The following is a 21317-nucleotide window of genomic DNA, read 5'->3' as shown; positions in this document are numbered from 1 at the left end:
AGGCAGAAACCGTTTCTTCCCTCTAAAACAGATATTGGTTAACCTCTTGCCTTTTCACATACATGGCATTATGTTTCTGTGTCACGACTGCGGAGGAAAGGAATGTTCCTGAGAACTTAGCAGTGATGAGAGAGAGAGAGAGAGAGAGAGAGGGAGAGAGAGCGAGAGAAGGAGAGAAGGAGAGAGAGAGAGAGCGAGAGCGAGAGAGCTCACTTTACAGCACTGCCCAGAGAAATCTTAGTTTAAAATGTCAGTATTTGTTGTTAGTTATAGATTTTTAGAGAAAACTCTAAATTTTAATATGATACTGTAATACAATATATTAAAATGATCACTTTCTTTATACAGCCAGGGCTCTGTTTTGCAAGGAAGTTTCAGTGCACGTCACTGTAAGACATTTTTTCTGCATTCATCTGTGAATGTGAGTGAGTGTGTGTGTGTGAGTGTGTGTGTCAGTACTCAAATAGATTAGTATGGCCTGTTTGAGTTGATTAGCAGTGACTGGGACATGGGTGGCTTTGTTCTGGCCTGGCAGGGAGAAACAGAGAGGAAGAGAGTGCTTTTAATTAATTCATGTTTATTAGTGGTGGCAAAGCAAATGTCATATTGAACATTTCATTTGAAGTGTATGCCAAGTGGTTAAGTGATATTTAATCACACTGAGGTGTCATTCTCAATTATTTATAGAAATGATGGCAACTTTTACGCGCACACACACGCACGCGCACGCGCACGCACGTACACACACACACACACACACACACACACACACACACACACACACACACACACACAAAGTCTTCACAACCCTGAATAATAACTGAAGGGAAGAAATAAATGCCTCAGCAGTTAGTCATCTGATTCAATTCGGTGTAATTATAAAAACATATTATATATTCTTTACATGTTAGATAGTAATGAATTTAGCACTGATGAATGCTCGAAAATTCGTCAGAAAAGAAGTTTAATTATCATATTGCATTTTTCTCTGTGAAATAGCGGTCTGAGCACAAACAGAAAACTAAAACTAATAAAATCAAATTTTATCTATTGCAGTAATCTCATTTGAAGCCTTCATTTTCCATTGCAGTGCTTTGAGTTTCAGTAAAGCTTTCTCCTGAACAACATGTAAATTGGTTTCTGTCTAAGACACTTCTTTTTTCTCTCCAAATAGGAGGTAGGCGGACATCTGCTCACTCTGTGTGTTTCTATCTGTGTGTGTGTGTGTGTTGTCGTTGACAGTAAAGGATGACGATAAACCGGCTTTTCCAAACCCGTCGATTAAAATTGCCAACAGCACCCCAGTCCCCAATGCTCTTCCCAGAGTGCCACGGGGCGAGGAGCGGGCACGGGCCTGGGCACGGGCACGGGCGGACGTTCCTCTCGTTAATAACCGTAAAGGAAGTCTGCTGCCGGTAACGGCACCCCCCCGGTTACGGCTGAGTCCGACGGGTCTTAATCGAGCCCACAGTCTACCGGGGAAATATCACTACCAACCGACCAGCACCGCCCCTCTCAATTCCACAGCCCGTAGGTGGTCTGTTAGCACCATACATCAGCCAGCTCAACACACACACACACACACATCCATACACACTCCCACACCCACACTCTGCAAACATGCATGCACCCCTGCAGTTTCGTCCACTGCATGCAATGCTGCTGATGTGTTACTACCTCCAGTCCTGCAGTCAGACAGTCAACAACCAAGTGACAGAAAAACTCTTTTCCCAAAGAGAGGGCTACACTCTCTCTCTCCCTCTCTCACACACACACACACAGACACACACACACACGCAATCTAGCTAGTTAGACAGTGTGATTGTTACCATTATTGTTGGAATACATTGCCAGATTGCCGCGTGTTTGTCGTATAGATTTGTGAGGGACATCAGTAAAAATAAAAAAAACAAAAAACAGGCTGTTGTTCGTTGATGTGTTGAGTAGCTTTGCTTGTCTTATTATGGCTGAGGTAGTGACAGTGTAGCTGGGTAATTTGCCCCTGCAGCTGCAGGTTGCAGGTATGTCATTGTTAAGCTCTGTCAATGAAGGCCACAGCTGACCAACGGTAAAACTCATGGCCTCATTTACTCACCCAAGGACAGCGCGCCAACCTGACCGCTGGATGGGCCCATCCGTTGTGATATTTTAAAAGTTTATTACAGTCACACAATGTTTTCCTCACTGTGCAAATGTCAGCAGATGGCATTTTGTAAGACTTCTCCAAAGAATTTAAAATTGTTTTATTGGTACAATTAGACGACGGTATAAATCTCTGGACTACCGGGTTTCCTTTCTGTGGCGCTGTTTCGGCTTGGCTTGGCTGAACTGATCTGGTGTGGCTGAAGTGAATTCTAACCAGAACAACTAATGGAAGTTTGAGCTGAGCTGTTTGGTGTGGTTTGGTCCATCTCTGCTCTGACTGCGACACAATTTCACTGCCTGTCTTTATGTGCCTTCAAACACGAGACACCACAGAGAGATCAGACACTCCCAAAGGTTGGCAGATTCACATTTCGGCATTTGCTTTCATACACTTTCATTCACATTCATTCTGTAGAGCTGTAGACAGACATTCATAATTGCCTCAGAGATAGAAATTTGATCCAATTTTGAATGAGTTGTACAGCAGTGTTGTACAGCAGAATCATTTTTTCCGAAGGGAAAAATAAACAAGATGGCGTGTAACATTTTGAAATCTTTTGAAATAAAATATGTGTTAAAGAAACAGTTGAATGAAATTGTTTATCTGAGTGTTGCCCCTGAAATCAGTTTATTTAGAATTTTCATACCAAATCATTTTTCCTTTTAAGGCCAGAACTTGTCAGGCTCTGTTCAAGGCTACTGTTTATCCTCCGATGGTACATGTGTGTGTGTGTGTGTGTGTGTGTGTGTGTGTGTGTGTGTGTGTGTGTGTGTGTGTGTGTGCGTGCGTGCGTGCATGTGTGAGAGAGAGAGTTTTATTGTGAGATAGTGTTAGGGTGTGAATGGTGTGAAGTCCTCACTGCGCTGCATTGTGCAGACAGACTCATCATTACCGCTGGACCGATGACCATGCGCTCATCCATTTAAAAACCACTGCTAATCACTCTCTCCTCTTTTACCTTTCTTTATCCGTCAGCGTTCCAGCCCCATAAGATACTCAGAGAGTATCTGCTTAAAAACCACAGTGATGCAAGGAGCATGAGCTCTGTGATACACACACACACACACACACACGCGTACACACACACATGTAAATCAAGCGTTTTTGAATGTTAGTGTGATGGACTGATAAGATGAAATAACTCTGCTTTAAAGACTGGTGATTTAATGTTGATTTAATAACAGTTTTTTTTTTTTTGGGCTTCTCTCGTCCTGATGAAATCTTTCTATTTTTTTTTGTCCTTACTAACAGTGTTCTCTCTCCCTGGCTTTCTGGAACGCCTTGCTCTGTTGTGGTGCTGACTGATTGATTGTTGGCCTCTGTGTTCTTTAATATGTCATTTCCAGCCCTCAGCTCAGTCTCATTCCCCCCCTGTAACCTGACACTCTTTACGTGTGTTTGCAGTCGAAGACGAGCACCCGTCAACGCTGTCACCCAAAAAAAAGCAACGCAACGGAGGCATGCGCAATTCACCCAACTGCTCCCCAAAAGTGACGAGGTAAGACACTCCCACCTGTCTTCACAAAGAAGGAGAGAAAGGGAGAGAAAAAAGGAGAAATGGTGGAGGTGGAGTAGAGACGGGGAAAGAGAAAGAGAGAGAGAGAGGGAGGGAGAGAGGGAGAGAGAGAGAGAGAGAGGCACTTTAAGGCTATGGAGTATGAGCTGTCAGGTTGTCAGTTGTTAATGATAAAGCAGATATATTTCTGTAGTGAAAGAGATGATGGTGAAAAGCTGTTTTGGGGAAAAAAAAAAAAAAAAAAAAAAGATCCCGGGCTTTAAAGTCTGGGCTGTCACCCTGCCGTCCCATCCACGTGTAGTTCCTAAACCGCGGTGGCACTAATGACAGAGCCAACCAATCAGAGTCAAGCATGTGGATACTTTGCCTTAGGCCATTCATCTATTGTGGGAACCCCTGTGAGCCATTTTTTTGGTACTTAAGGCCATATGCACCATGTATCGTCGCAATCAAAAATAAATTTGAGTATTACCTTCCTTTTATTCTGTCGTGAGGAATTATAATACACTTAATTGATTTTGACTGATAAAAGGGTTGCTGGCTTTCTCCTCACATGACCAGGGGACAGACGCTGGTGCACAGTGCTAGAGGAAATATATGGAGAACAAGAATCTTCCGGTTAGAGATAGAAAGAGAGAGAAAAAGTAAGGACAGAACGTCATTAGGGCAAGACCAGATAACCCGAAAAGTTCCTCGGCACTCAAACACACAGTCCCTGATTTAGGAGCCGGACTATCCTCAACATTCCCATTGTTTCCTTCAAACAAATGAAATTTGACAATGAGAATTCTCATACTGAGTGTCAGACTTGCTTTAATAGACGTATTTTATATTGTTTATATTTTATATTACATTCGATTTTTTCCAACAACTTCCCTAGCAGCTTACTGACTCCAGTCCAGACACTGGATGTTAACAGTGTATGAAATGAGACAGTGGAAATAAGAGAACATTAATTATTTGAGGTATTTGATGTTTTTAGGAATGGAAGTGGTTTTAAACTTGGAACTGAAATGTTTTTATAACAGTTTTAAACTGACTGCAGTCTCTGCTTGTTATATAAGGATGATCTTGTGTGTTTAGTGCTTATTGTTGGTGTGTATTTCCTGTATAAGGCTGATGTAGGTATTGTTGGTGTGTGTTTGGTATTTAAGGGTGTCGTTGGCATGTATTTCATATATAAGGCTGGTGTTGTCGGTGTGTGTTTAGTATTTAAAGGTGTTGTCGGTGTGTATTTTGTATATAGGCATGACGTAGTTACTGTCGGTGTGTGTTTGGTATTTAAGGGTGGCGTTGCTGTATATTTTGTATATAAGGGTGATGTAGTTATTGTCTGTGTGTGTTTAGTATTTAAGGGTGGTGTTGGTGAGTGCTTTGTATATAAGGGTGGTGTGGGTGATGTGTTTAGCTACTCGTTCCACTTATTCACTAAATGTCCTCCTTTCCTCTGCAATGCCCTGAAAGAGCCAATTAAATGCTTCTCATATAGTGTATGCTGGCATCAGAGCAGAGGCTCTCACCCCTGAAGTCTGCTCTCCACGAGAAGAGTGTGGAATGTGTGAAGGATGCCCTCGGATAGAATGGAGAAAAGAAACTGGCACACATCCAATCAGCCGAATCTTTAGAAGAATGTTAAGTTTTTATTTCTTAACTTAAAGCACAAAACATTCTGTGTGTGCATGTGTGTGTGTGTGTGTGTGTGTGTGTGTGTGAGTGTGCGCGTGTGTGCGCGTGCGTGTGCGTGTGTGTATGTAGAGTTGAAGGTCCCCCGTTTGCCGAATAATATATGCATTATTGTCTTTGATCTGTGCGTGATAATCATTCTTGGGAGTTATTTACACTGTTTTGAAACGCTTCAAAGCAGTGTCAAAGTTTTCAGTGCTTTAGGCTGCTTGTGAATTCAGCATGCTCTTGGGTACTGAATGACAGGTCCTCTGTTCTAGGTGTAAGCTTTTTTTTTTTTTTTTCTCCCAAGTCATAGCCTTCAGCCAAACATCACATTACTGAACGCAGACCTGCTAGCTCCTCCACTGTTGCCCTCACTGTCAATATCTAATACCATAGATTAAATACTTACACTTTACAAGGTGCATTTTATGCGCAATGAAAAGTGATTGTTTGAGGTAGCCTTAGGGATACTGTCTTTCTACAAGCAAAAAGAAAGAAAGAAAGAGAGAGAGAGAGAGAGAGAGAGAGAGGGGGAGAGAGAGAGAGAGAGAGAGAGAGAGCGAGAGAGAGGAGGAGGGTGTAAAAACAGCAAGTGTATACCGTATCAAGCCTGGCTTTTTCACAGGGATGTGAGCCTTCAGGCCTTTGTAAATAAATAATGATCAACAGATTGGCTGTGGCTTTTTGAAAAGCATGCCTTTGTCAGTTTGTATGATGGGGAAAATTTTCAAAGAGCGAAGCTGCTTTCATAGCCCGGCAGAGAGGGGTAAAGGGGGGGGGGGGGGGGCGCGAGGGGGTGGGCTGGGGGGTGGATCGGGGGGTAGAGGGACTGTCGGGGGTTCAGGCGCTGGAATAGCTAAACACTGTTTGAAAAGCAGTCGGTCCAACTCTTAGGGCAAAGCCCTTCTCTCTCACTCTCTCACTCTCTCTCTCTCTCTCTCTCTCTCTCTCTTATCTACTTCTCTCGCTCTTGCTTTTGAGAGTGTGCATGTAGGTCAGCGCTCTGGACATGCCAATTAAATGGAAAATCTCTCTCATTGGTGCACATAGATTTTTTTGTGTGTCTGTGTCTGTGTGAACTACTTCCACCATTTATTTCAACAAATATGTTCTTTTCTTCTCTACAAAATGTTGGGTTTTCCGTGCTTTTAGAGAGTTTACGCTGCCGGTTTGTTTTGGGGTTGCGAATGGGGATGTGGACAAAGAGCACAGAAGAAATGTTTTATATTTTTTCTCTTTTTTTGTTTTCCCCCTTTTTTCTTTTTCTTTTTTTTTTTTTCTTTTTTTTCGGGGGGAAAAATTTCTGATACCTTTTAGATCTGGCTTAATAAAAAAAAAAAACATAAAGTCATCTTCCACTAAGGCTATTGACTGAGACATATCATTGAGCAAACGAGCTTTGTCGCACGCCTCTTCCCTTGCTCTTCACTTACATTAACACTGTTATCACAGACCTGTTTTTTTCTTTTTCCTTTTTTTTTTTTTGATGGAGACGTGTTGTTTAATTTTTGGCGGAAGTCCTACTGCGCATGAATATCCGTGCATCCCTTCTTCACACTGCACACAAATTGTGGTGTGTGTGTGTGTGTGTGCGGGCGTGTGTGTGTGTGTGTGCGCGCGTGTGTGTGTGCGTGTGTGCGGCCGTGTGTGTGTGTGTGCGTGTGTGTGGTTGTGTGTGTGTGTGTGTGCGTGCGGGCGTGTGCGTGCTCGGAGTGGCAGGCTCTGTTGACAGTGTGTGAAAGACAGCTATCGCGGTTGATGTGCAGGATGACGAGACGCATCAGCGCGGCAGGCGGAGATTGGAGTGACAGGGGTCCGCGGGTGCAGAGTGGTGAAACACGCGGCGTTTAATGAAATATTTAGTCTGCATGTAAAAAGCACTAAATGTTTTCCTTGTTATTAGCACGTGCACAGAGGCTGATTTTAATCTGTGCCACGGCGAGAACACAACTAACGTGACACTTTTTTTTTAAATGTATTTTACATTTCTGTTAAATCAAACCAGAAACACAAAAAAGCCAAAGGAAGAGTGAAGGGGGATGCATCAGAGAATTAGAGAAAGAGAAAGAGAGACAGAGAGAAAGAGGGAGAAAGAGATGGTAATTTAAGGTGACATCCATACCACTAATTAAGGTCTGTGAGGCTCATCCCACATTGGGACATATTTTCTCTCTCTCTACGTGTTTTTTTTTTTTTTGTTGAGAGTTTTACAGTGCTATTATTTAAGACTGGGTTTTCTTTTTTCATTTATTCATTTCAAGCTGGTAGTAAAATTGCATTTGTTTTCCACATCATGTGACAGTTGGTTTTTAGCTGTAGATTATTTTTGCTAAATTTGTCTTTACGCATCTGTCATGTTTGTCATTGCTCGTGCTCATTTATGATGGTTAATTAACGGGGCGGTCATGATGGGGTTAATCTGCAGGGCACTGAGTGAGCGACCGAGCTAGTGAAAAGTCTAATATGCTGTAATATTAATCTTTGCGTATAATAAAACATGACGCGGCTAGAATTTGATTATTTTATGTCGGCCGCTTTCCAGCATATGCATGAAATGAAATTCAGGAATCCATTACTGTATTAATGCATAAAACAATGCATTCATTAGATTTGTAAATGCTTTGATTTTCATATAATGAACGAATTGACTCCATACACACACGCGCGCACACACACACACACATATATGTACACATACATTAAACTGTACATTCTAATATTTATTAGACAAGACTAACTAAAAGACAAGACGTTAAAGAAACGAAAAATAACAAACTTCAATGTTTTATTTAGTGCAGAACAGGCGAGGTAGTTTGTGTGTGTGTGTGTTGTGTGTGCCAGTAGCAGAATGGTGTACGTATGAAGGTACGCGTGTGCTGCGGAGAACATGAAAAGGAGAAGGGTAGTTTCCCTGTGGCTACACTGCTGTGAGAAAGCTTTGTTCAGTAGCCTCAGGCTGTTAGCTTAGCGCTAGCCCCTCTGTCCGGCTCTCAGATCAGGGCCTGAGCTGTAAAGGGCAAGGGTTGTTGACATTGCTGGGCACGTCTGAGAAATCGGACTAAAAGCGCTCTTTTAGATAGAGAATGTGAGCTGTAGAATTGCATAGAAAAATTGCATTGAACACACACACACACACAGAGCTATTAGTTAAAATGGGAGTTAACCATTCAACTCTAAACTAGTTTAGAACGCAGGTTAAAACAGAATTGTGTCTTTGAATTTTGTATTTCTTTACATGATTTGTAGTGACATGATACATTTTTTTTTAAAAAAAAGAAAAACATAAAACATGAAATATAAATTAAATTAAATTTGATTTGAAAAATTTCTGAAAAAAAAACAAAACAAAAAAATCTTAAAAAAAAACCAACCCCAAAACAATTCACACAGTTTGAAAGTATCTCATTATAACCATACAAGCGCCTGTTCCGACAGTCATTATTCCTTTAATCGTGCCCAGCCACAGAACGAACGCATACCAAATGACACCCCGCCACATTAAGCCAGTCAATGTTCTGATATGGATTCGAGAAACATAAGTCAGCTCCGTGGCTGTCCGCGGCTCTGTGTGAGGGAGGCTTTGAGTGAGCCCGTGTCCTGAGTGAACGGCGGCCGGGAGACGCGCTGTCTCTCTTTCACGGTCGGTGTAGTGGGAGATGAGAGGTGGCAGAGCAGACCGCTGCTGCCGTGGATTAGGCTGTTTGGCTGTGACACGGCTCCTGAAACATTAATACGGCTCGGTTTTGAGAAAGCGGAATGTGATTAGGCGAAAGGCCTGAAATATTTAAAGAGCAGCGCTGTTCGAGCTTTTACCGCTCTGAAACGTCGTGTCGTCGTCGACGACGACGGCGGCGCGCGAGGAAAGAGCCTGTTATTTTGCTTTCGATTCTCACGGCCTTTCAGCCACTTTTTATCCTTTCTTCTGTCGTCCCCCCTCTCCTGTCCTCTCTCTTCTCCTCTCCTCTCCCCTCATCTCCTCTCCTGTCCTCTCCTCTCTGTCGTCGGTCCGGTGTGGTCACTGAAGAGAGACTCAGATATTGTGAGGCAGAGATAGAGAGTGACACAAACTGATAGAGCCTACAGTTACACATAGTCCACTCCTCCTGCTTGTCTTTTTACAGTTTATGTGTGTACAGGAAAGAAGTTTAAAAAACAACAATAAAAAAATCAAAATGTATTGAACAGGTTGCTCTCTGACTCGCTGTGATATACTGCCAAGATGTCAGCGTCCTAAAGGAGTGTATTGTTTGTTAAGCCTCTAGTTCAGAAGTCAAAGACAGGCCAGGGCAGTCAATCAAGGGGCTGTCTTCGAACTCCCTTTCGTAGTCCTCTCTCTCTCTTAACATTCTCTCTGTCTGTTTTTTTCCTGAACAGACACGACCCCCTGTTGATCCCAGGGAACGAACAGATTGAGAATATGGACATGAATGTGAAGAGGTATGACTCCACAGGCATGTTCCACTGGTGTCCCTCTAAAGACATCGAGAAAGTCATTCTGGTGGGTATCTCCGCACCTTCAACGTGTTAGGCTGTATTTACATGCATGCACACACTCACACACACACACACACACACACACACACACACACACACACACACACCATTTCAGCCTGGTTTCAGCATGCTATTGCCTTATTGTCCCATGCACATGTCCTAATCATATTCCAATGATATTTTACAGCTGTTATCAGTTATATTTCATATTAAGTCATCTAAACCTCTCGAATATTGAGGAGAAATATGTGGTGGCATTAACACTGTACCATATTCTTTGTGAAAGGGATTTTACATGAGCTTTGGCTACGGCGTCTGAAAGGGCCCTCATTCACACAGCTCAGTCGGGTTTCTATCTGTGAAAGGAAATTCCTTTGTGTCCAGACCTCAGAAATGAGACATCTTTCATTTTTCACCTTCAGTAGCATTGATACATTAAATCAATAGTCTGTCTGAAAATTAAGATAGTATTGATTGTCCCTACTACCCGCCCCCCCCGCCTCCCAATGCTAACACTCTATTTGACTTTTCCTCATGCCTCTGCCTGTTCTAAGGTGAGTCTTCTGTCTTACCTCAGAGTGAGAAACCACAGATACCCCCGAAAAGTACCACCTCCACGGTTGGACGTATCTGTGTGACTGTCTTTCATGCTTTGTATGGAAAGACTTTTTGAGTTGCAGAATATCAGTGTTTTATCAATAGAGACGCAACGTTTTTGAACTGTATATTCTGATATTCGGATGCTTCTTTTGTAAATTAAGTGGGGTTTCTTTTCATACTTTCTCTAGAAAGTTCTTTTTGGAAATGGACTGTATTTTATTCCAGCATTTTTCTTTCTCTATCAGACTGTTCCCTGTATTTCTGTCAGACGATCTCTCTCTCCCTCTCTCTCTCCCTCTCCCTCTCTCTCTCTCTTTCTCTCCCTCTCTCTCTCTCTCTCTCTCTCTCTCTCTCTCTGACTTAAGGGAAGCTGCGGACAGAAACAGTCGGCTCAAACTCTAGCATTTACTCGTTTTGTATGATACTGACAGACTTTTTTTTGTTTGTTTGTTTGTTTTTTGTATGGTTCTTCTTCCGGCAGACTCGAAGCGAGGCCTCGATGACGGTTCTGAGCGGGCATGTAGTGGTCTGTATATTTGGAGATGTCACGTCCGCTTTAGTGGGGCTGCGAAACTTGGTGATGCCTTTGCGAGCTAGTAACTTCCACTATCATGAACTGAAACATATTGTGTTTGTGGGGTCATTGGATTATCTAAGAAGAGAATGGGAGACTCTCCACAACTTCCCCAAGGTCTCCATCTTACCCGTGAGTACACCTGTCACAACACAGGTTCACACAGGTATACAAGCTCATACACATATACACCCTGTGTCATGTGCATAGCAGTTTCCCAGCGTCATCTGTGTTCAATGTGTTTTTTGTTTTTTTGTTTTTTACTATCTCTCCCTCTCTCGGCCGAAGGGTACACCGTTAAGTCGGGCTGATTTAAGAGCTGTCAACATCAACCTCTGCGATATGTGTGTCATCCTCTCGGCCAATCAGAACAATATTGACGACGCTTCGCTGCAGGATAAAGAATGCATCCTGGCTTCCCTCAATATCAAGTCTATGCAGTTTGATGACAGCATTGGAGTGTTACAGGCTAATTCCCAAGGTGAGGCCTAAGTGACCAGAGTCCTGTCTGTAGAAACCTGGGTCACTTTGTGACAGAAAAATCTATCTGTTTAAAGAGGGAGACAGAGAGCGCCAGTGCCTTTAGAAAAGTCATACTTTTAAAAGTGGAACGTTAAGTTGTACTGTTCAGGTCTGAGTCGGCATTCTCAGACTGCTCGTCGGAAAGGCTGTGCGTTGGAAAGAGAAAAAGAAACGAGTGATTTCAGAGACGATGAACCGCCCCATGGAGATTCTCTTTTACTATAATAAGATTACACAGACACTTAAGTATTATTTGATTAGTCACACACAATATTTGCATATTACTTATTTACATTTCGGTTCTCTTTTGAAATGATGTGAGGTATTGTCGTGTTTTGGCTTTTTTTTTTTTAGTCTAAACTCTTCAAGGCATCCAAAAATCCGCCTCAAGCAAACTGTGTGCAGATCACCCCTCCTCCCTTTCCTCCTCCCCCCTCTCTGCGCCCCCCCCCCCACCCCCCCCCGTTACTGTTGCGCTGGCAAATTTGTTTGCAGACAAATGAAGTTGAACAGATTGTTTATGCGTAGCGATAAACACGCAACCCTCTTGTGCCCATCAGGATTCATCATCATTAAAGCGGCAGCAGAGAACAGCGGCGGCTGCAACAGCGTCTCTTCATTAAGCTAATTACACGCTGCGTACACACCCCTCACACAATCTGCCCCTCCACTCTTACCATCTCTATCACAAAACAGCGCTCGCGCGCACACACATACGTACACACATGCGCGCACACACACACACATGCGTGCACACACACGCGCGCGCACACACACACATACACGCATGCAAACACACACGTGCACATACACCTACCTTTCGTTTGTCATCATTCCCCTTACTGTCTGCTGTCTCGGGTTAATTTGAATTGTAATACTAAAATAATTATTTCAGTATTTGTGTGTACTTTTGGTGTACAGCAGGCAATTCAGCACGGGCACTGTTTTATATTGTCACTATTCGTATGGAGATATGCCAGTTTATTCATTTTATTAAAACTTATGTCATGCACCGTCCACAGAAATAAATGCTCACTTACTCAATTCAGAATGTCTTCGTAAAATATAGGTTAGGTGTTGTTAAAAAGTTAGAAACTTCAGTAATATAATATTGTTTTTTAGAAAATATTTATAGATGTATAGTTAATACTAAATACTAGTTTATCAAAATACTTTTGATGAAGTGTTATAATGTTCATTTAAATTAATAATAACAAATAATTACAAGTGTGAATAATTGATAAATTAGTAGCAATTTCTGAAAATGTCAGAATTTGCCCATAGTTTACTGTGCGAATAAGCACGTACGAAGCACCAGTAATAACTAGTGTGAATAATAAATAAATTGCTAACAATTTCTGGTAAATGTGAGAATTCACTCATCGTTTACTGCGTATGTAATCTATATCATTCTTTCAAAATAAGAACACACGAGTGAATGGCAAAATAACCTTATTACGGTACAGGCGGCACTGAATGGAGGGCGCGTTTTAGATACGGTTTTAAATGTGACCCAGGCTAAGGTAGCGACGGCAGATAAACCCACTGTAAATCCAGGAGAGAGACTCCGCTTTTATCAAATTTGAACGTGCCTCTACAGCACGTCCATGTCTGTATCTCCCGTTCCCCCTTTTTTTTTTTTTTTTTTTTGGGAAACAGTGAGGGAAGACGTGTGGTACGAACGCGAGTTTGTGAGTTTTTAGCAAAAATACCCCTCACTCCACTGTGTGCTCTCCGTGCTATAGGTCTTGTTTTTTCGTGACACGTTTAGCAAAAAACCACAGCAAAAAACGGAGGCGCAGACCTAGCTGTCATTCTGTTTAGGGGTTGAATATCATAGTTTACTGGTACTAAAAAAATGATCGACGTTCACACCTGTTTGGGCGTAGAGCCCTTGGCTGTCTGACACTGTTCCCTGAGCATTTAAACTTTTTATATTTCATAAAAAAACAAGAGATTTGTTTTTTACTCTGGACTGATTCTTCGCTTAGGAAGAGAGAAAAGCAAAGTATCTCCCCCTGGTACTAAATGCTACTCAGGTGTGTGGCTCCTTGAATTTTTTTCTGGCAGAAAATGGCTTCAAAAAGGCTCGTGTCTGGAAATCTGCGATCCTTTTAAAACTTTGTGACCTGAATATATTCCTGGCATTATGTTTGTCACTGTAGAAACTATACGCTGGCGTTTTCCTTTAGTCAGCATTAAATGATGTTCCTGTCAAAACAGAGTCAATGCATTATGCATCCTGCATTACTGATTTAGGCTGTTTACTTGTCATCCTGAAGAATGCGAAAGTGTCTAGTCATGTGAATTCAGACTCCTGTCAACCGCCGTAGCTTGTATTTCATGCCTTGGAACTGCACTGGTTCACATAAAAGGTTTTCAGGATCCACTTCGCCAATTTTACGGGAACAAAATGAACAGCATATAATATTTATATGCTCGAGCTGATGGAAGGGGGAGAGAACGCAGAATGCGTCTCGACTGACCCCTGAAAGCCAAATATCCATATTGCAGTTGCTTTAGACTGGCGTCAGAATAATTTCACCCCCCTTTGACTTAACAGTGTTTCCCTCTTACGACAATCCAAAGACCCCTGTCCAATCAGAGGGCGTGTCTCCTTATTTATTTATTTATTGCATTTGTTTTATGGTCCTTTTGCTGACAGTAGATTTATGAATGTTGTCACAGGAGTTCAATAAAAAAAAACCCTGTATGTTCCATAAAGACTATCATATTGTTTCTGTCATTTTTTTGTCTCCATTGAAAAGAACAAATATATTTTGCTTTAGAATTGGTAGAAGGGGAACTGATTAGACAGTAGGTTGACATGCATGACTCTTTGTTATTGAATATTTGAATCACGTTGGTAGCATGGTCTTTGCATGGCTGACTGTGTGTGTGTGTGTTTGTGTGTTAACTGTCAGGTTTCACGCCTCCTGGAATGGACAGGTCATCTCCAGACAACAGCCCAGTGCATGGCCTGGTCCGGCAGGCATCCGTCACCACTGGAGCCAACATCCCCATCATCACAGAACTAGGTGAGTCCCCATAAACCCACACGACACCCCCTCTGCCTGCATGTCTCAATAAAGCTACACATTTTCAACTCACTCTTCCATGTACCTGTACCGTTTTCCTGTTGAACTCTGTATCTCTAACATGTGTATGAAGTCGTAGGGCGTTCGTCTGAAAAGTCTCTGGACACCGTGTTAGTGTCCGTGTCGTAAATGCGCTAGAACAGAGTGTGACACGAGGAGAGGAGTGAAGAAAAAAAGGCTTTAGGCTGCAGAATGGGTCCATTTCTGAATAGGAACGGCCGTGGTTGTTATTCCCCTGGTGTTGGAAAGACTCATGAAAGTTTCAGATCTCTGAGGGGCCTAAAGCACTTGAGACTGGCCACTTTGTCTCTCCAGTGACCCAATTAGAATGCACCGTACCGGAAGAACTGCCAGAAATCAGGGCAAAGAGAAATGGGTGTAGCGTCAGGCGCTACCACAGAGAGCGAGATGGGTGTAGCGTCAGATGCTACCATGCTATCGCACGTACGCTATTGTCGTTTCCCTCCGAGCCCCCAGTTTCCAGTCCTCTCCCCTTGATTAATGAGTTTGAGGTGGAACTTCGGTACTGTCAGATTATTCCGGATTATGTATCAGTTGGTGGGCAGGGCAGCAGTGAACGCGGAGGTGTGTTGTGTTAGATTAACGCACAGCGAAGAGTTACAAGGATTCTCTATAGTGGTGTGTCTTGTGTTTTATTTTTTTTTTCTTATTATAGCATAATTGGGATTTTTGTGAGAACTTAAGCTTTGAATGCTCCAGAATGTTCTGCAGTAATTATGGCTTTAAAGCCGTGTAAGGAATGAAGGTGTCGGGTTGTGTATCTCTGCGCGCAGCACACACATGCATGCACGCATGCAATCCTTTGAATAAAGATCCTGTACCTTCACATCTCTAATCCCACTGCTGACAGTCTGTCTCTAGTTGGCGCTGCTTTTTTTTCTCTTTGAACCTGTTTCAATAACCATCTCCCCTCAACACTGTGTTTATCGCCATTAGCTAAGCCTGGCAAACTACTGCCTTTGGTTTCATTCAGTCAGGAAAAAAACAGTGGAGCCAACATACAAATGATAACAGAACTGGGTAAGCCATTGCCGCCGTCCTCTCTGCCCTGCACTTTTCCACCCCTCACTCATTCTCCACGCTCCCTCTTTCTTTATCTCTCTCTGTCTCTCTCTCTTTCTCTCTGGCTGAAGTACAGGCTCCCATGGCATCACTTTCAACGCATTTTTATTCTTCGTCTCTTGTTGAAATCGTCTCTCTCTCTTTTTTTTTTTTTTAATGATTTTTTATTTTGCACTCAGAGCCTTGCTAAGCTTTGATCACGTTGGTCTGTCCTCGTGGCTGTATCCATAGCCTCTGCCCTCGGTTCTTCTTTTCTCCGGCCCTACGCGCCGCTTTTTTCATCAGCTCTCTGTCTCACACGCTGACATTTCTGTTTCACCGCTCATAGGAAGTTTGAGCAGAAATCAAATTTCAAAAACAGCAACAACAACAACAAAAAAATCCAGCAAAACACACACACACACACACACACACGCACGCGCGCACATACAAAAAAACCCCCTCCAGATCAAGCTTCTCCCTTTAAGATGTTTATTTCTTTCTTTATTTATCTATCTATCTGATGTTAGCCTTAATCTCTAAAGCATACAATTTTTGAAGGGTGGAGAAACAAAGAGTCCATGTGAAGCGTTGCTCAGACGCAGAGGGATCTTAGCGGCTTTCTCTGCGTGATGTCCACTGGTGCAGTGAAAAAGAACTCCAAAAGCTATAGCATAGCTCTAGTCAAACTCTTCCTGAAGATTCCTCTAAAGTACCTCAGACTGAAGTTACTCACAGGAATTCTTTTTTTTTTTCTTGGCCCAAAGCTTCTCTACTTCTATCTCGTGTGGTCAGGTGTTGGTAGTTAAGAGATTGAGTAATTAGAGATGTTGGATTTTGTAAGCGTAGCAGTTGCTTATCACTGATTAGGTAGGAAATATGCTAACCATGTTGTGGTGTGTGTCTGTGGACATGTGTTTGCTTGTGACTGTGAATTATATTCGTATAACGCTGAATGTTCTTGTTATGAAATCCTTCCCAAAAACATTTCGGTGCCACGTTCTACAGGTACAGTAATTCTGTAGCTAAAGCATAAATCTCTAAACAGTATTAAAATGATGTAATTGCTTTATTTTATTTTTTTTCATTGCAGACTGCATGCTCTGTGACATGCATGAACTTTTCTTTCTCTTATTTTTTTATTCATATTTTACCATTTGTTTCTTTTGAATATTATATGCATACTCTCCACCTTGAGATCCACTGAATGCTTAAATTAAAATAAGCATTATAATATGTCGTCTTCTAGTGTACTAGTAGCCAGTCTGTGGTTGAACAACTCTCTTTGGTTTGCTGGTGAAAAAATCCTTTTTGTTTTCTTTATTTTCACCAGATGGTGCAGTACTATGCTCTTTAAATGGAGTTTTAAACTGTTCAACTGCAATACTAAAGTGAATGAAAAGCTCTAACTTTATAACAACGTAAACTGCTGCGTAAAGTTGCTGTTCAGACCTGCCGGGTGGTTCTGATACCGTGTCTTTGTATCACAGTGAACGACTCTAACGTTCAGTTTCTGGACCAAGACGATGACGACGACCCAGACACGGAGCTGTATTTGACCCAGCCGTTCGCCTGCGGTACAGCGTTTGCAGTCAGCGTGTTGGACTCCCTCATGAGCGCCGTGAGTTATCTTTCATTAGGAAACACTACTGCTAACACCAGCTCTGCCAACACACTGCCAATGACACCGACTGCACCAACATACTGCCGCTAATACCAGCTCCACCAACACACTGCTGCTAACACTAACACACAGAATTCAGCCACTCAACACGTTAAACACTGTGATTAGGTTGGGACCGGTGATGTTGGTCCTAAAGACTAACAGTGAGAAACAAGTGGAATTCAGAAATACACTGCTATCTGTGAGGTGGTATTAGAAGACTGAGAAGAAAGCTTAAATATTACAAATTTTATGTTCATGAAATTGCCTTCTTTCTGGAAGAGGTACATCTTATAGCATGTAAAGTGACAACAAGTCATCTTCTCTTTAGTTCTACTGAAATGATATGATTAATTAATCCCTTTATTCAAACGTTTGACTAGCCCAGAGCTAACAAGTCTCTTACATATTTAACGCATTCCTTTAGTCTGTGTTGAGTGACAGCCCAGAGTTGAGGAGACAGAATCATTGGAAATCTGATCATCACTCTGTTATTCTCTGATCTTGGTCAGCTCTCCTCTACAGTCCACTAATCATCTCTCCATTATTATTACTGAAGCTTTAAGACAATTTAATATAATCGAATTTAATGTAAGTCTGATAAATAAATTTTTATTATTATTATTATTATTATTATCACTAATACAACAGAATAAATGCGTCTTCAAGTGCCCCACATGCTTAATTTTCCCTCCCAAATTCTTTATATAAAGCCCTCTCTCTCTTGCTTGCTGGCTTGCTCTCTACCTCTTTACCTCTCTCTTTCTCTCTCTCTCTTTCTCTCTCTCTCTCTCTCTATAGAAGTTAATAGACTCAAATGCCTTGTAGGAAACCTGAAGCCAAAGGGTCTGATGTGCTTAGATGTAAGATTGGAGCGTTAGCAGTAGGCTGCAGTTCGTGACTGAAACGCCACATTGATCAGACAGGGCTGTCAGCTGCAGTGACATCAAAAGGAAAGTTGTTGCCAAGACGGCTCATATAATGCGTCAGGAAACCAAACTTCCAATAGACTTATTAGATCTGTTAACAAGGTAAAGCGTGCAAGCTTTTTTTTTTTTTTTTTTAATAGGCAACACCTGACACATGAGGTGGGCCCATAGGTCCAAAAGCTTTAATCTCCAAACAATGTCATCTTGCTTAAGAAAAAAAAGAGAGAGATAAGACTCTTTTTTTTTTCCCCTCCCTCTTTCTGTCTCTTTCTATCTTCTTCTTTCATTCTTTATCCCCTCTCTCTCTGACCATTGCTTCTGCCCCTGTCTATATGATGGCTTAATTCCAGCAGCTTTCAGTCTGACTGAAGTTAGAACAGAGCAGGCTTGGTTGGGCTTTCACTCAGGACAAAGGTGAAGTGGACTAATAGACAGATCTCATCCATCATTCAGCTCAATGGTGCTGTCAGGACCTGGACAGACAGCCCAGTGTGTGTCTCGCAGAGGGTGTGTGTGTGTGTGTGTGTGTGTAGAAGGGGGGTAGTCTCGGTCACACACACACACACACATACCGGCTCCTGATTCCGCAGACGCTCAGGCTTGCACGTCCGCGCGCACACACACACACACAGATACACACGCACAGACGTCCCTCTGTCTCACATGAAAGAGAGAGAGAAAGAGAGGACATTCATCTGTCTGTCTCTCTCACACACAGATTGACACTACCTTCTGTCTGTCTCTCTCACTCACAGATTGACGCTACCTTCTGGTACCATGCTAACACAGGTCTGTGCTAAAATAGCCCAGTAGGTCCCACTGATATTTATCAAAGACCAGATGAGTTCGTACTTAGACCAAGACAATTTAACATAAATCAGGAGAGTGTTAAACAGACCGTATGTCAGAAAAAAAAACAAAAAGAAAAACAAGCAAAACAAACAAAAAAGTAGCCTAGTAATTGCATTCCTCTCTGCGTTTGTCTGTGTGTGTGTGTGTGTGTGTGTGTGTGTGTGTGTGCGCGCGCGTGTCTGTGCGTGCGCGTGCCGGGAAACTGCTGTATGTGTGCAGAGAGCTTTAGGGTGTTGATAACAGGATCGTGGGTTGTCTCTTAGTCTCTCTCTCTTTAGTTGTGACTGTAATGTTGTTCTCTCTACGGATTCTCCTGCTTATCTGTACAGACATACTTCAATGATAATATCCTCACGCTGATCCGGACGCTGGTGACGGGGGGAGCCACTCCGGAGCTGGAGGCTCTCCTGGCGGAGGAGAACGCTCTAAGGGGGGGCTACAGCACGCCGCAGACGCTGGCGAACAGGGACAGGTGTCGGGTGGCACAGCTGGCGCTGTATGACGGCCCGTTTGCAGACTTGGGGGTGAGTGGAGGTTTTAAGAGGAGCTGACACATGCTCCGTCACTTACCCAGAAGCACCCCCAGTCCCACCCCATCCCTGTCGCACGCCTCGTAACACAAAGTGAAGAGGCCAACGCGCGCGCATGCAGAGGGTGCCAAATAAACAAGCAAATGGGTCCACTGTGTATTCTGTAATCGTTTGGGGTTTTGTGACTACAACTGTGACGACGCAATATGACACATTTTTAGGCGATGCCACAAAAAAAAAAAAAGAAAAAAATATGGGTGAAATAAGAACAATGAAGATGTGAAAAATCTTGCTGACCGCTCTTTTGCAAATGATTTGTTTTTATCCACCATGCCTGAACATGCTTATACCGTATGATAACGGTTCACTTTTACATCAAAAGGAACAACGAACACAGTGTTTATTAAACGGAACAATGAACAAAGTGTTTCTATGTTTGTTAAACACAAACCGTGGCCCTGAATCATCCCAACATCCTAAACGTGCTGTTGTGACTCTTTCAGGATGGGGGTTGCTATGGAGACCTGTTTTGTAAAGCATTAAAGACGTACAACATGCTGTGCTTTGGGATCTATAGATTACGGGATGCACATCTGAACACTCCCAGTCAGTGCACCAAGAGGTGAGTCGTCTCCACGCCCCTTTACACGGGGTCAGGAGCCCAAGAACTCTCAGTGAGGACTTTATGTACTTATCCACAGCGAGGAAACGCATATCAGCCTTTTGTACTGATGAACCTCTTACAGTCATTTTAAGAGCTGGAATAACTACTCTCCAATTTCAATATTGCATTTATATTTTTCTCTGCAAAATCACTTCATTCGTCTTAATTAAATCTAGTAATTTAAACAGCTGTTTAAATAATGTTGAAATGATTAAGAAATAACAAATTAAATTAATTTAACCTAAATTAAATTTTATCGCGTGGTCCCGCTATTAATGTCTATTTAAAAAAAAAGATGCACTTTGTTAGTTAAAAGTCTAACTATTCTTTTTTTTTCTTTTTTTTTTTTTTTTTTACTCATAGGTATGTGATCACAAACCCTCCGTATGAGTTTGAGCTTGTGCCCACAGACCTGATCTTCTGCCTGATGCAGTTTGACCACAACGCCGGCCAGTCCAGGACCAGCCTGTCCCATTCCTCCCATTCTTCTCACACGTCCAGCAAAAAGAGCTCGTCTGCTCACTCCATCCCCACAACCAACAGACCCAGCCGCAGCAAAGCCCGCGAGAGCCGCGATAAACACAAGTAAGGCCCTGTAGCCTCTGTGTGTGCGTGTGTGTTTGTGTGTTTCTGTGTGTGTTTCTGTGAGTTTGTGCCATGTGCATGTGGTCCCTGCTCAGTTGACACATTGAGCGTTACAATCATCAAGGCATCACATCATCTCCATGGCAACAGTGACACACTGGCATAAATGTGATAGTTTAACAACACTCATTAATTGTGATTTTGGTTTTTTTTAAATAGATCTGAATCTGTTCTAGTAGATTCAACTGAATTTCCTGATATGTAAATTATTGCTTAACTTAGTTCTAATTCTAAGATGCTTTGAATTATAATATGTTTATATTGTGTTTGACAAATGATGGTAATATGCACTTAAATAATTTTATTGAAAAAAAAATGTAAACATTGTGTTTAGTGTTACTTTTCCTCAGAGTT

General features: G+C 42.3%; 1 protein-coding gene across 3 annotated transcripts in view; it reads left to right on the top strand.

Annotated features, from left to right (window-relative positions):
• kcnma1a (potassium large conductance calcium-activated channel, subfamily M, alpha member 1a) overlaps positions 1–21317 on the top strand; it is a 133792-nt gene that overhangs the window by 109495 nt on the left and 2980 nt on the right. For all 3 annotated transcript variants that reach the window (XM_030770733.1, XM_030770734.1, XM_030770735.1), the window contains 9 exons: positions 3551–3644; positions 9705–9828; positions 10906–11130; positions 11287–11479; positions 14445–14558; positions 17171–17301; positions 19454–19648; positions 20158–20276; positions 20682–20903. In XM_030770733.1, coding sequence (XP_030626593.1) covers positions 3551–3644; positions 9705–9828; positions 10906–11130; positions 11287–11479; positions 14445–14558; positions 17171–17301; positions 19454–19648; positions 20158–20276; positions 20682–20903 — 1417 coding nt within the window. The remainder of the gene's footprint in view (positions 1–3550; positions 3645–9704; positions 9829–10905; positions 11131–11286; positions 11480–14444; positions 14559–17170; positions 17302–19453; positions 19649–20157; positions 20277–20681; positions 20904–21317) is intronic.

This window comes from Chanos chanos, chromosome 4 (assembly GCF_902362185.1).
Source record: "Chanos chanos chromosome 4, fChaCha1.1, whole genome shotgun sequence".
NCBI classification, from domain to species: Eukaryota; Metazoa; Chordata; class Actinopteri; order Gonorynchiformes; family Chanidae; genus Chanos; species Chanos chanos.
Note: the sequence above shows the minus strand (reverse complement) of the source record. Positions and strands in the feature narration are given on the sequence as shown.